General features: G+C 36.3%; 2 protein-coding genes across 3 annotated transcripts; both read left to right on the top strand.

Moving 5' to 3' along the window:
• The first annotated feature begins 4,138 nt into the window (after nt 1–4,138).
• LOC107217496 (PSME3-interacting protein) lies at nt 4,139–7,405 on the top strand. Of its 2 annotated transcripts, XM_046734659.1 has the most exons (6): nt 4,139–4,427; nt 4,774–4,872; nt 5,002–5,221; nt 5,348–5,415; nt 6,089–6,398; nt 7,164–7,405. In XM_046734659.1, the coding sequence occupies exons 1-6, from the start codon at nt 4,331–4,333 to the stop codon at nt 7,165–7,167; spliced, it is 798 nt and encodes a 265-aa protein (XP_046590615.1). In that variant the 5' UTR covers nt 4,139–4,330; the 3' UTR covers nt 7,168–7,405. The 2 variants fall into 2 exon arrangements, with proteins under 2 accessions (XP_046590615.1, XP_015510535.1); XM_015655049.2 differs by having other exon boundaries at nt 4,143–4,427; nt 6,089–7,405.
• Nucleotides 7,406–7,677: 272 nt separating this feature from the next.
• LOC107217475 (guanine nucleotide exchange factor MSS4 homolog) lies at nt 7,678–13,273 on the top strand. The gene is made up of 2 exons (XM_015655011.2): nt 7,678–7,953; nt 8,664–13,273. The coding sequence occupies exons 1-2, from the start codon at nt 7,828–7,830 to the stop codon at nt 8,901–8,903; spliced, it is 366 nt and encodes a 121-aa protein (XP_015510497.1). The 5' UTR covers nt 7,678–7,827; the 3' UTR covers nt 8,904–13,273.
• Nucleotides 13,274–15,438: the final 2,165 nt, after the last annotated feature.

Genomic DNA, 15,438 nt, shown 5'->3' with positions numbered 1-15,438 from the left:
GGCTCATTCACGAACGCAACGTGCTTAACTTTCAGTCGAATAATTTTTTTTTCGCAATGCAATTTACCATAGCTTACTTAATGTTAGACGTTTTACACGCTGCTAATAGTGGAATGAGCATCGCGACAGGTAACCATCGCTTACTCGGCACTCGCGAGATCGAATTGTGTTTTGTAACTGGTGTAATAATCTACTTTTGAATTTACCGATGAAGCCGTTTAAGTGGTGGGTTCACCTGAGGTTTGAATGTATTCAATTATTTACATTATTGTTGAATCGATAAAACTCCAAAGTCTGGCATAACGTAACGTAATCAAATTGCATTTTACATTATGTATCATTTTCAATCTTTTAACATCCAACATGTATTGAGCAACTCCAGGCTTAGCTCGCTAAGAAAAATGCTAATTGGCATACAGGATGTATTAATCAATTTTACAAAAGGTTGATGTATCGATAGTCTGCCAACATTTACTAAAATAATAAATGCAATATTAGGGTTGGCGGAAGATAACCGCGATACTGTATTCTGAGTAGGCAGACTACGATACAAAAACATTTTGCTCCCAACAGGTAGCCAACGAAAATGTAAGTCAGTGACCACGACGCAAATGATGAAGAATGATGTGTGTTGGAGAGAATGGAGAATCGTTTAGGTCGAATATAGGTAACCGGGTAGGTAGGTGGACGTTTTGGGATCCGTCGCGGGGTTTATGCATGAGTGTGTGAATCTCTCTTTTCCGTTGGGTGGCTTCGTTGGGAAACAGGCGAGGGTAGGAAGGTCGCGATGTACCGTGATGTTACTAACTTTTGTAATCCACAGCGTCAAACGATCACAGACATTTTTTTCCCAACAGACTCCACATTCGAGTCTCTCGACCATTTGTAAACATTTGAGTATTGACGAGATTAAATTTCCCATTTCTTGTCACTTTGCAACGATTTTTCAATCGTTATGCAATTCGATTATTTAGTCATCACCGATCGTTATTGCATTCGATTGATCTCTGTGATCGTCTGAATGGGCAAAATGCATCTCTGGACCATCTATCGCGTTCCGTGGTACGCTAGATGGGGAGAGATGCTGAGCTCGAAGACTTCGCGTCGAAGAGGACCGCCGACCGTCACGCCACACAATAATGCATGCCCTCCAACCTCCCTCCCGATTTCGATTCGATTTGTAATCTGAGAACAACAATCCGCATAGCAATGTATCAAATTCAGAAAGATGCAGATGCGGATTGGGTTTCTACAGAATTTTTGGGACAAGTCCCAGAATCAACCAATTTTTTGACAGTTTAATCTGTGGTGCCTTATCGTGCATAGATTAATCACGAGAATTGAACGCAGCTTTATGCGCGTAAATTAATAACGGGAATCGGACACGTTTTTCTGCGCGTTGATTTTGCATACAGTTTATATATAAAAGAGTTACGCACTCTTGATGAGCTGATTTTTCAGCTCTTCGTTCAATTTTTGACGAATAACAAAGTTTTCAAGTTCCACAGCGCCTTTGTGCGTGGACTTAATACTTTTCAGTTATAAGAGAAAGCGCGGCATTTGGAAGCCGGCGCTCAACGCGCAGGAACAAAAACCTTTTGTCTGTTTCAGCCCACCAAAATTTTTGTCTGTTTCAGCTAATCAATCTTTTTCTTTGTTTCAGCTAATCAAACCTTTTGTCTATTTCAAGTAATTAATTTGTTTCTTTTTCGTTAATTATATTCAATCCGTTCCAGCTAAGTGAGTTATATTGATTATACTGTAAAATTGACGCTTTATTTTTGAGGCTTAGGTTTGGTGCAGGGTCAGTCATCTTGTTTTCACCGACACATATATTTAGCGATGTAGTTTAGAATCATGATGTTGACAAAGTGTGGTAAAATTTATTCAGCTATAATTTCTTTTAATGGTTTTACAGTCTTGTATTGCGATCGTTTTAGTGTCAGTTTTTTCTCGTGTCGCTCATAGGTCATGTTCGCGTGTAGAATTATACAGGTCTGTCATATTTTGGTGGTTGTGCTCATTCTACTCCGATTTGTTTCTGTTTCTTCAAAGACTTCTGCATCGTCTTCCGATAGGCAAATGCCAACGTCTTACAGCGATTCGTATTTCCAGTTTTGCGTATTCTCCGGGTGCTCTATTTGAGTGATGATCTCATACCTCATAAAAAAAACCGTGCGCGAACATCCAAAGCCAATCACCGTTCGCCTATAAGATAAAAACAATCACCCTTCATCCATAATTGAAACAACCATCGTTCATCCATAATTGAAACAGTCATCTTTCATCGATAATAACTAGTCAGCGGGTTATATGAACTGAACATTTTTGATCAAACTGCGAATGTACGCGAGTAAAAATTGATTGGGAAAAACAATTTACTTCAATTAACATGTTAAAAACAGTCATCTGCAATTTTTCGAAGAACGTAAGATCGATCATGCTACTATTCTCCGTGGAGTAGGCCTACTGGGGATACCACGTAAAAAAAAAAAACACGCCGGGTGCTCTACCACTTGCGGTGGTGTGGAAACGAGCATAAGTGAATTTATTCCAACTCTTCTTCCGTGTCAAACGATAAAGAACAGAAAAAACTAAGCTCATTCAAAACCGAATACTGAAAATGACAAAAAGAACGATGTTCGAGATACGGGTGAACTGTCTAAAAGACCCATTGTAGAAGAAGGATTACAGTAAGAAACTCCCATCTGCTGTTCCAATAACTCATCAACGATGCAGATTTCTTGAATGATTACGAAGCAATCACATGAATTTCTAACAAGTTCCTTGTAATTACAACATATATATTATAACTCGTTAACTTTCTAACAATGTCTCCTCTTCCCTTCGTGAAATTCTTGTTCTACCTAAGTCTGTAAAATTTGTAAATTCTGTTCGCAGAAATCCATAGAAATACTTCGATAGATCAGAATCTTGTCTCAGAAAAGACCAATGGATGATTGGAAACAGAACACTCTTGAAGCTTCGAGAGGTTTTACAACCTGTCATCTGTATTTTTTGACAGAGATATCGTAGATACTTTCTGAGAATTTGATTACAAAGAATCCGGAAAATTTATCTTTAGGTGATTTCAATCGTTAGTTTCTGATATACTATATATAGTATTATTACACAATTGTATCCTCTGGATACAATTTCCGAAAAATGCAAGTAGAATTTTGTGTACAAAGGTCTCGATTTTTCTCTGCAAATAAACTGCATTTTTTAAAAATCACAGAAATCTAACGTCAGTTAAGAAATTATTTTTATATATCAGCCGCATCTTCTTTCGGAATGAAGATATGGGCGTCGACTGAAGATACATATTATTATCTACAGTTAACGGTACGAGTTTTAACATATTAATATATTTACAGAAATTACATAACGTACATGTAGGAATAACCATATATTTTCATCCTTTGATTAACTTCTTCGACTATGTCTCCTATCCTTTGTATCAAGAAAAGGTTTCTAACTCGGTTAACAGTAAACCAAGTGCATATTTATAGTGCATCTATTTAGATAACATGATTTTTGTCGATCCGATGGAATTAGATTCACATTACCGAATTTGACCCAAATGAATTTGCGTAGTTGAAAAGTATACGGCGTCCATACGGGGTTATATGAAAATTTCAGTCTGTTCCCGTTCATCATTTCATATGCATAATAATATTCGACTCTGTATTATTTGGGTACACGTAACATGAGTTCTTCTCGCCTGTACTTACCGACTGCTTACCGGATTGAGTTGCGCGTGCAGGGGAGGACGCAGAGGTCGCTGCTCGACGATGAATTTATGTCGGCTATTTTCGATTACGCATAGTCCCATAAAGCTAGCAGTCTTTATGTATCTTCAGTCACAACTTCAAAGCTGATGCAGTAGCAGCAAAAATGCTCTGATAGGTCAAAGATTCTAGTGTTTTCTTTACCATTTTGCTGTACATACATGAAAATTGACGTTCGAAGTAGAAATAAACCTACTCTTGGGCCGTGTTCGTAAATTGACTGACAGTACTGAAAATTCACTAGGACAGAGTCAGAGTTATCCACAAACTTGGAAGCGCAAAAGAGATAAAAGATTGCTGACAGTACTGTCAGTCCATTTTCGAACACGGCCTTGGTAGCAGTTGTTTTGCTGCATAAAGCAGTACACCAATTCATATACGAGATACCTTTCTATTCGTAGAGCTTCGTGCCGTCAAACACAAACCGTGTTCTGTGAACAACTTCACATATGTAACTTTATTCGAAGAGAATATCTGGGAAATACATTTAATAATACGGAATTGCCAAAATTTATTCCGGTTTATTAACGACTGTTACAATGAGTTCTGGATTCATATCAGAAGCTGAAATAACTGAATTACGGAAAGCACGACAAGAGGAATGGGATCGTGTAAGATCAGCGGATCAACCGTTAGGTTAGTTAAATGACCATTGATCGGACTATTATTTTTTTAATTCATTTACACTTCTGCTTTTATTAAAGAATTGTTGTAGAAATAGCTCGTCGAAAGATCCATGCATATGTAGAAGAATTCGATAGTTTCTAAAGAGTCTCTAGATAATGCCTCGTCGTTATATTGTTCTTCATACCATGTTGTGAAAATGACCTACAATTCAACCTGGAATAATTCAGAATCGGATTCTTCACATTATTGTTAACCTTAAACACTTGTAGAAGATTTAGTAACACAAGTTTATTCTACGAATCACACCAATCTTTACGATTTTGGCCCTGTTAATGCTTTACCTATTTTTCAACAGAGGCACCAGAAGAGCCTTACGATCCAAGATCGTTGTATGAACGATTACAGGAGCAAAAAGGCAAACGTGATATGGAATATGAAGAAGCGCACAAGCTCAGTAAGTGACGATTTCTTAATACATCTTTTTTTGAGACAAAAAATTTAAGGTTAATGCGGTTCAATGATGAAAAGAAGATCCCGGAGTCTCAAGATTCAATTATGTTAACTATGCGTTACTGTTTCATAGAAAACATGATAAAAGGCCTTGATGATGATGAAGTAGAATTTCTAGACTTAGTTGACCGTACCAAACTTGAAGAAGAACGTAAAAAAAATTTAGAAGAAGAAAAAGAAATGAGGGATTTTAAAGCAGCTGTTGCTTCGTTGCATGAAAAATCTTTAGATGAAAGGCTTAAGCAGGAACTAAAGAAACCACAAACAACTAATAAAAATATGTCTAGTGGAAGGTGAAGTACTACTTGCATTATTGTTCTTCCTTCTCATAGTTTCACTCTTGCCTCTAGGCTGATTAAAAATATCTACATTTACCATTTGTAATCTAAGAATTATGTTGATCAAGAATAACATTTCAGTGGAAGGAATTCCCAGCTAAGGTTGTTGGCTGGAGCTGTTGTCAAAAGAACTGAAAAACAACCTAGTGGTATGTTGCTTGCTTAATGATGTTTTTTTTTTTTGGCATGAATATCTTTCAACTGTATATTTCTGAACTTACGTATGGTGAATACTTTGAACCACAGGATGGGTCACATTGAGAAAGGAATATTTGGAAAAAAAATCAAGTCTTGTAGACTTTAAGAAATATAAATTTGGTACATATACCCTTTCTTTATAGCCACTAAATCGAGTGATAAGAATCAGTCAACACACAAGGAAAATGTTCATAATCGTTTTTCTGCAAGTGCTGATATTGTGATTTTGTAACAGGATTTCAAGTAAACGAAGAGGAATCTCGTATTTTTTGTGATGCCAGTAAATCAGCAGTGATAAAAATACTGTAATAAAAATTGACAATAGTCGGGATCATGCTGTATTATATGATAATGCTCTGTTCTTCATGACTTTTTAGTACTGTACTAGACCGATTTACAGTATTTTGCCATCAATTGTAACAATATCTCCAGTTTTCTCCAATTTTTAACTCATAAAATTTAATTCAATGACTCAATAAGCTGGAAAATAAATATCGCATACAATCAATCTGAAATCAGGTTTTTTGTCGTGCTCTTTTTCCTGAAAGTCACTATAACTTTCCTCTAACCTATTATCGAAGAACACCATGCAATATAAATTCCTCATTTATTTTGTTACTGTAGGCAGTGATGATACGACAAAAGGAAGTAAAAGAAAACTATCTGAAATAGAAGAAAACGGTGATGTTACAGTGCCAAAATTGAAAGAATGCTCCATGCATGCTGTACAGACTGCAGAAACTTCAGGCGAGAAAGTTAATGAAACTAAATTTGCTACAAAGACTCTTACAGATGTTGAGGAAGTACTTGAAAAGGCGACTAAGATGGCTGGAGGAATGAAGTGCATTGGAATTTTGCCAGGTCTTGGTTCTTACCAACATTCTAGCGACAGTGAGGCCAGTTCGGATACAGATGAAGAAATTGAACATACTAAGTACGATCTTTTAGGCCGAAAAATAGAGCCTGTTAAAACTGAAGAAAAAAGTTAAAGACTTTATGATATCGAGCTTGTAAAAATAACATTCGTTCCCTGATAAAGACGCACAGAATGTGATCAGGACTCAAGAATAGCCGCAGATTCCTACCTGATTATCAAGTGCTCAGGCGTTCTGTGTGCTAATTAAACTTGACATGGACAGAGTTTCATTTTCAATGATTACTTATGAGATTAATTAAAATGAATGCAATCGTTAGAACCGTAATTATATGTTCCAAATTGTTAGCCATATCATTTTTTACGATTTTATGTATGAAATAGTTGAGAAATTGAAGTGCTTGAATTGAGCTAAAATTTTATTAAAGATCCATTGATATCAGAATAAATCACGAATCTTGACACCATTGAGAAGTATAATGTATGATATTAAGAATCAATCAATTTTATGAAACGTGCATATTTTATAGGTACAAAAAAAATACTTCATTCCACACCAGATCTATAGTCTGTTTTCGAATTATTAATGAACAAAGGAGGAATTCAATTATTAACAAATATTATCAATGCAAATTTGTGATACACGTTTGCTTTGCCAAAAGTTTTTGCTATAAGTTAGGTACTTAGCACATTACACTGCAGTGTATAACATGAAACGAAATAGCGTACCTTTCGATCGGAGTGTAAGCTAGGCTTAATTAACTAGAAGTATCTGTAATGTATCATAATTTTGTTTCTCAATTCATAATTGAAGTATTTTTTCAGTTGATAAAATATCTCGATGGCAGAAGACACCAAAAAATATACATTATATTATACACATATTGAATAGTTTTCTTCAAAGTTTCTAACATACTTTGAATTGTACCACACGAGATACTTGGGAATATGTTTGAATTATATTACAAGTTACACATTTTAAAAAAAAATTTGTTCTTACAATTCGTAATAAACTTCAAATCCACATAGCGGCACAGGCGAAAAAAATAAACAATAAATAAAGCAAATTGCCTCCCAAGCTCTGAACTTTCCCTACCTGGGTTTGAATTTTCTGTAGTTTGAAAACATCTATGTAAGAATACTCATAGTTCGCGATATTTTTATTAGTCTGTATTGGTATTGTTTCCGTTAGAGGCAGATTTACGATAATCTATTGAATGACAGGCGGTTTTCGCAACCAGTTTTCACCTAGATTTCAATTTACCCGCCTATGAAATATCGCGATAATCGAGTCGCGTGAAGATAGCTGAAACCGAAAATCTCGGACAATGACGAACTTCCGAAGGCCCACCCGATCCCGGTGGCCGGCGCGAATCAAGAAACAGCATAACCTCAATGACAACAATCCTAGTTGGACATTCGTATGTAAATAATATACAAATACAAGTGTATAATCATCGCCAGATAAGTTACTTCCGCTAACTCAAGTATGTCGTCTTCGGTAGAGATTGAATCGTTGAAGGATGAGAACGGAAAAAATATATATACGGTATTATGCACATTTTGCTCATCGAAAATATTAAATCCTGGAAGCTCAACCTACGTAAATATCGAGGTAAGACAATCAGCCATACCACGTAGAATACGCAAATAATTGTACATCACTTTGACATCCGTCGGCTGAGATTAAATCCCGACTACTGCTCTAAATCGTCTACTAATCAACTCAACAATTCCATGTATGTGTATACATGCATGCAAAACAAGTTATGCACGATGCGAATTGAGCATTCGGTTCATCATTCATAACAAATACACGCATGAATTAATCACCTAATGCTGTCAAAGTAAATGTAAAAAACATACGAGGAGTCGCATGTTAGCCAGCGAGTGAAAGTGATTTCTACCTACGGAATTTACAAGGATAAATATTTCTCAACTCGTCAACTTCTGACGTTTGTCTATTGCTCATCGAATAGAGTTGTGCTTATTTTTTTGATGGGCCCTCGGTGGCTCCTGGAATAGATTAACATAGAAAATATCATTTCCATTATACAGATATCTTGACGCGATCCCATTGGCCAGATCTAACAGAAAGAACCAATGACGTTGATTATATCCTCTTATGTCCCTCTCCAACTCCGAAACGCCTACCTAACTCTGATTTTCGAATAATGATTAACTCTACATACCGTTTGATACTTAAGTAATGACGGAAACAATTTGTTTTAAATAATATTAAGATTATTTGAAATCGGCATATTACCTCGAAAAGCTATGGATTACAATTCGGAAACTGAAAAACAAATATATGTTTTGCGACAGGTAGCGGTGAAATTGCATCGTATGCAACGAAAGGACGAAGAAGAAGTTGAAGAAGAAGAAGAAATATCGGACTATTGGATGGTAGATGATATGTTCACCTTTGAAAACATCGGCTTTTCAAATACCGTCGAAAACCTCAAATATCTAATTTGCGCGGACTGTGAAATCGGTCCCGTAGGCTGGCACAACCTTACCGATCAAAAATCGTACATTGCTTTATCCAGAGTGAAACATGACTGATTTATTCATTACTTGTCGATATACGCTATTAATCAATCCGCGAATCATATCGCGTGTTCGTCTAATTGATATTAGATATTTCAGTTAGTCGTATTCGTCGTCTATATATGTATATACATATATAGACTCTATATAAACATATAGAGTCGTCAACCCAATTATGATATTGGTTTTAATATACAAAAAACTGATGTAATTAATTTATTATCATGTAATTAATTACAACGACTTACTAGATTAAAGACATCGCACCTTCAACCGTGCGTATAAGTAAAAAAAGTTATCCTATTCATTCGACAACCCAATCGCGCGACGTATAAATCGAAAATACTGTATAACTCGTGCTATTTCACACATACGTAGATTGTATCAAACGGTTATCATATTATATTCGCACAACAATTTTTTACGCAATGTTGCGATAGGATGCGGTTATGAATTAACAAGATCATTTTAGTCGAGGGGATCAGTGAGGTTGGTTCACACCATACCACCTATGTACCTACACTATATATTTATATGTTATGTATACATCATTTGGCAACAATCGTGTGAAAATCTTGTTTACACGTAATCAGAAAGATCACGCGAGTAACTTTGTTGAAAGCTTATGAATTACTTATTATCAGAGGGAACAATATATTGGATTACTCAACGACACAGTTTATATTAGAAATACTCGCGATATTTCTTAATAAATTATGTCGACTTCTGTTTTTAGTCATACTCGCCCATGTTACTTTGTAAGTACACGCTGAAATTCAGATCATATAATTATTCATAAACATACGCTGCCTGAAGATTCTTTTTAGTGATGTAGAACAGGGATCGTGGCTATTAGGCCAGTTGATCGCGACCACGCAAAGAAAAATACATGACTCTGTCCAAAAATATTTAATCTAATTCTCTACGGAGGGAATTACGCGGGATTAAATTGACCGTTTTCAGACGGACGAGCAAAAAAAAAATTCGACGAAACTATTTTGTTGATTTAAGCAAGTATTGTTATCGCCGAATTCGACAATAGCACTTAGTTGAATCATACGAATATCACTTGACTCAAATAATTCTTTCCCTCCGTGTGTGGTAAAGATTTGAAATTGGTACATCGCACATAGTTTGATTAAGTTGGCCATAAAAATGTGATCAGAAGTCAGATTTTTTGGTCTAACAATAAGGTAACAAACATCTGCAGTTCTTTCTCGTGTTTGCCACTCTCAACCGCACCTACATAATAAACATCAGTTTGCAGAGTATTCTTTCACTTTAATAACAAATAGTACTTGTTAGGGTTTTATTTATTAAAGTTTTACATATTGTTGCAAGTAGACGCGTGTCAAATGCATATAACTTTTACTATCCTGACCAAATAACGACCTATGCATCGTAACGTGCCTCGTAGATTTTCGTCATTACTGAACTTCCGGTGGATCATCTTTCGGACAATTACGGCGGGATAAAAACAACCAAACCAAGACTGAGTCGAAGTGGGAAAGCGCTGCGCTGTGTCCTCGGGGAAGAAAAGATGAAAGTGACGAATACATATTCATCTATGGGGTATTCTAAAAATTTTCTAAAGGTGGTGAAGCCTCATTTCTTTTGCCTTTCGAACTAATTAATTAACGAATTAATTAGAAATTCTTTCTGCTTTTTTTAGTTGCTAGACGATAAGTTTTCTTTAAAATCTTCAACATTCGAAATATGAAACATGACGATTATCCGTGCTTTCAAAATTCGTTATTAAAATTCTTCAACGTTTTTGAGAATGGTAAACATTTCAGTCTCTCGGTATGTTATATTGCATATTATTGACATTCATATATTACTCTTAATGGACAATAAAAAGATTATTTCAGTATTTATTCCAACGTTGCATTGGGAGCGTCCTTATTTGAAAGTACCACACATTCCCACGCGTGCGCCTTTTAATTTCGTTATATTAATCTTCATACGACCATTGTACGTTTTTCAGACTTGTAAATAAATTCAGTGAAAATACCGCAGCTACGACGGTGCGGTGACACAATGATTTTGCATAATAAGCCTGCAGAATGCCTTCCAGGTACATTTGTCGCACACGCCCTCTCGCGATTTCAACTTCTGATTTTCTACAAAGCTCCGTGAGATCTTGAAACAACCACATTCGGTGCTTTCACATTTTTAGCATTTCATTTCAATTCACAAATTTGGAACTTTGATACTGTGGACGAACGAATCTACAATTATTTCGGGGAAATTTAATTAAAAACATGCGAAATTCTTATGAAATTCGCGAGTAGTGAGACATCAATATCTTTCGATAATTTGGCAGGAATATTCGATCGACACACAACGAGGAGTCGCCTGATATAATCTCATTGTGCCTTTGAGGTCAAACTAATTTTGAACACCGGTGAGGAAGGAGCGTCTTAATTCGCGATCTTGACGAGCGGCAGTCTAAGCACCGAAATGATTTAGGATAGCTTGCGAAATCTTAATGCTACAACTTCATTAAAGTTTTGAAGGAAATATCTGCCCGACAATGTGAAAAATGTTACAAAGTTTTAGCATGTATAAATAAATTCCTTTCAAAAAATGAAACAATCTGAAAGACTATACTGCAAACTGCCTATATTACAAGGTCTTTCTATCTCATGACATGCGAATCGTATCAGCTTCTTATTCCATTTGATTTCTAGTCCAGGTTAGAGATGTGGGCCAGGACCAGATATAGCTAGAGAAAATGGTATGGATACCACGAAGTAAAAAAATAATTATCATAGAGGAGAGAAATGCTTTCACCATCCCACTGACTGACGGTAACTCTATGTCAAGTTTAGTAACCGGAATGCATTGTCTGCCAAGCTGTGTGTATAACTATGGGTTTCAATTCGTAATGGGAGAAGGCGGATTGTGAATCAACGAGGTGAATATAATAGAGCTGATGGCTCGACAATCGCAGTCATGATTGAGTCACGACTCACGTTCGAGTTCGAGTCATATCCATATAATAAATACATGCATGACAGCCATTAATCTTGTGGGTAAAATTCAACACTAGAATTTCGATTGCTTTCGTCCCGTTTATCCGGTGCAAATAATAATAACTATATATTACGACAATCGCGACGAACAGTTTCGTGATTCAGTTTCAGTTTTCTATCACTTTTGAATCTCTATGTACGGTATTGTTCATCAATGCCTTAGGTTTCCGGCTTACTTGTTTTCCGGTCCGAAATAAAATGCGAGCTCAATTCTACACGAATTATGTGAGAATTACTGGCGATGCAGCCGACGTGAGAGATTTGGAGTAATTGTCACATAATTCGAATAGAATCGAACTTGCATTTGGTTTCGAACAGAAAACGAGTTAGCCGGAAGCCCGAGACATTAATGAACATTACTGTACGTATTTATAACGGTAAAATAATTCACGCGACGGAATTTATGGTCAGTAAAAAAGGGAGATCGGTTGTTGTTTCTGTTTTAATTTTTGGCACACGCGTGAGAACTTGCGGCGAAGTTTTATTCGATTCAAGGAAGTTTAACATTTCCGGCCCTGTATACAAAAATCTCGTACGACGCAACGAGTGCTATAATATCTCCCGGCCTTCTTACTTTTTGTATCATAAATGTTGTCGCGATGTATTCAAATGACTCGGTTACACAATTTCAATTTACTATACAGCTTTTCAACCCTTCGATACTATTCAGGTACCTCATATTTACATTTTGGTACAGTCTGAGTCGAGATATAAAACTCACCGTTCGTAACCGAACCGGTTTGAAGAGAGTTGCAATGAGCTCACGGGTGGCTGGAAAGGAAAAAAGGTTTTCCTACGATGCCCCAACATCTTATTCGTGTCCGGTGATTCCTTACCGCTCCCTCAGACGAGAAAACATCATCCCTCAATCGTAGTTGTTTATTTGGGGAGAACCACCCCTTTTTATAGGTGATTCCGCGGTTTACCAGAAATTTAATCTGCAAGGAAGAAAAGTCTACGACCGCTTTTTACAATTTCACAGTATAATTGGGGTCCATGACATTATTATTATATTTTCGGCGGTTTCAAAACTTCAAAAATTCGTGATGGATTGATTCTCAAGCCTGTTCGAACCAAATGTTGAATCTTTCCTCTCGCTCCAAAAACTCTAGAGATTGCTCATGATGATTTAAGCATATCTGAATATCTTCAACGTTTAAATTATTTCTATGGCCGCAAGATATTTTTTCAAGTCAGTTATACATATGCAAGTTTCCGCCAAGACTCATATTCGAAAAACAATCCTAACTATTTTATCGTACGCTTTGAACGCTGACACATACGGGACGATAGCTAGCAGACCACCAATATGAGCACAGATTTCGTGACTGAACAAAAAATCAGGTTCTTTGGTACATTTCTAACTAATTTAAGTATTTATGTACCCAGGTTATTCGATCATAGTCTGATTACTTGTAAATAAAGCCCAGCCACAAACTATAAAATTGAAGTTAATTTATTCCGTCAAACGCCAAATCAGCCAGATTTCTATTTTTTTTTTTTAGACTTCTGAAATTGTTCAGTTTTGATGGGATGCAATTCCCGTAATGCCCAATTCCAACGAATCGTAGTTCTCTTCAGGAATAAACTGTACCGTTTATCATGCCGAAACGAAAGTTGCATTGATGTGTGTCAGATTCTTTTTTTGCCTGCTACAATTTCCGTTTCTGGTATTATTGAGAATTAAATAACATGTTGTATACTACGTGTATCGTACACATGAATATGGATGGGTACGAATATCCATTACATTACCTTTCGCAATCGAAATACAATCATAGATGCCAAATGTTTGCGTAACAAAAGACTTGCCACTTCATATACACATTGCTTGAAATGTAACGAGCGAAAATATGCGTGCGAACAAATTTTACGTTCAAAATTTACAGTTATAGAGTGTCCAACTTTAATTTCCATATTTGTGACCGGCGAATGTGGCAAGAAATCTTTACGACAAAGCTGCTTGATCTGTTTTCAAAGAATTATGTATGCTCTTGGCAACAAAAAATTATAAAGTAAATTTGTAGAAGCCAACGACACCTAATAATGAAGTATCATTCCAATAATTCTCTGCAATTTTCAAATAATCAGTTCACAGTGGCAGTCACGTGCGAAAATAAAAATGGATCACTGTGTATATTCGTTTACCAGTATAGCACGCGTACAATGGGATACGTAAGAAGAAATTGAGATATATGTGTGAACAGGAGTTCAGGAGGGACGTAAGAAAACATTTAACATACTTATTCCACGCGAAACCACGTGCTTACTTCTTTTTTCTCACTTCCGTCTCTTGGTGTATGGAAATATTTCTTCGCCCAATATTTACCCTCGACATTTTTCTGTACATAAACACAAGTGGTAGGTTGAGTAAAATATTGTCACTATTTCTATTACAGTTTACTTACACCTGCGATTTGCATTCGGTAAGTTCGCGTTTTTGTTTGCAAACTAAAGGAAAATGTTTGCTTGGGAGAAATCTGGGGGCAGTAAAAGAGAGGCGATAAAAATCAAGTCAGTCCCATACGCAGTCTTACCTAGTTTCTCACTGCTATCGGGATATGCAAATAGATCAGAGAATATAATAGGCGCCACAATAGACGCGACTTATAATTAATTCTAATTTCTTGCTAATGCGCATCGCCCGAAGTTCTGTATGTTAAAACGTCGCATACTTGTGGCCATTTCAAGTTTTTTTTTGCACGCGCCGCTACCTGCAGTTATTATCGAAACAGTCGTCTACAATACGCAAAATGAGACAGGCTCAATATAAAAGATTTCTATCGCTGAGTGGGTATAAAAGGTTCACTCAATTATTCAATAACTGAGTTATGTATGTGCACGCTGATGCAAATTAACTCTCGCCTGTAAATATATACCTGCTTCTTCTGATTCACTTGCGGCACGGGAATTGCATCAGGTCTGCTGACTCTTCGGCTCGTTTTGAAGCCTTCATATTTCACTTACGACTGTTGACACTGCGTTTTAGACGCTTCTGGTTCGTTCAATTACGATCAGCACGCTATTTGCGATTCAATATTTGACCATGTTTTTTTTTTCAACCTTTCACAATTCACCTAAAAAAAGGATACCATAACGGAAATTCAGGGGACATCATTTCGCGAAATAAAAAAAAAAAAATAAAGAAAAAATATATTCGTCCTTGAAAGATCTGGACATTTTAAATTTGTTCAAAGATCAATTTGGAAGCTTGTTCTTACGCTTGTTCGACGCGACTGTCTTCATCAATTATTGATGATCAGTGAATTAAAATTATTTTTCAAATCCCTGGCTTCTCGTTAATTGCGCATCCGATATTTTTTATACTTTTGTCAGAAAATATTAAAACCGTGACTTCAACCTTACACTGAAATTTTTTTTTTTTCGAACGATATTCGTGACGTCAAAAAAACTTATCTAACTTTCTGACTGTAAACTTCGTAGTAAGCATGCAGGTATAACTTGTACTCTGTTGCGGCTTCGCCACGAGCTGTTACTTCCTTACGTAATTA

This window comes from Neodiprion lecontei, chromosome 3, assembly GCF_021901455.1.
Source record: "Neodiprion lecontei isolate iyNeoLeco1 chromosome 3, iyNeoLeco1.1, whole genome shotgun sequence".
Classification (NCBI taxonomy): Eukaryota; Metazoa; Arthropoda; class Insecta; order Hymenoptera; family Diprionidae; genus Neodiprion; species Neodiprion lecontei.
This window is presented reverse-complemented; position numbering and strand designations above follow the sequence as displayed.

What these genes read in the sequence shown, in the direction of transcription:
- LOC107217496 (XM_015655049.2), top strand. Translation starts at nt 4,331, where the DNA reads ATGAGTTCTGGATTCATATCAGAAGCTGAAATAACTGAATTACGGAAA. An exon ending in TGAAGAAGCGCACAAGCTCA is followed by an intron (nt 4,873 to 5,001) that starts GTAAGTGACGAT and finishes ACTGTTTCATAG; the next exon opens with AAAACATGATAAAAGGCCTT. An exon ending in AAAAATATGTCTAGTGGAAG is followed by an intron (nt 5,222 to 5,347) that starts GTGAAGTACTAC and finishes ATAACATTTCAG; the next exon opens with TGGAAGGAATTCCCAGCTAA.
- LOC107217475 (XM_015655011.2), top strand. Translation starts at nt 7,828, where the DNA reads ATGTCGTCTTCGGTAGAGATTGAATCGTTGAAGGATGAGAACGGAAAA. An exon ending in CAACCTACGTAAATATCGAG is followed by an intron (nt 7,954 to 8,663) that starts GTAAGACAATCA and finishes GTTTTGCGACAG; the next exon opens with GTAGCGGTGAAATTGCATCG.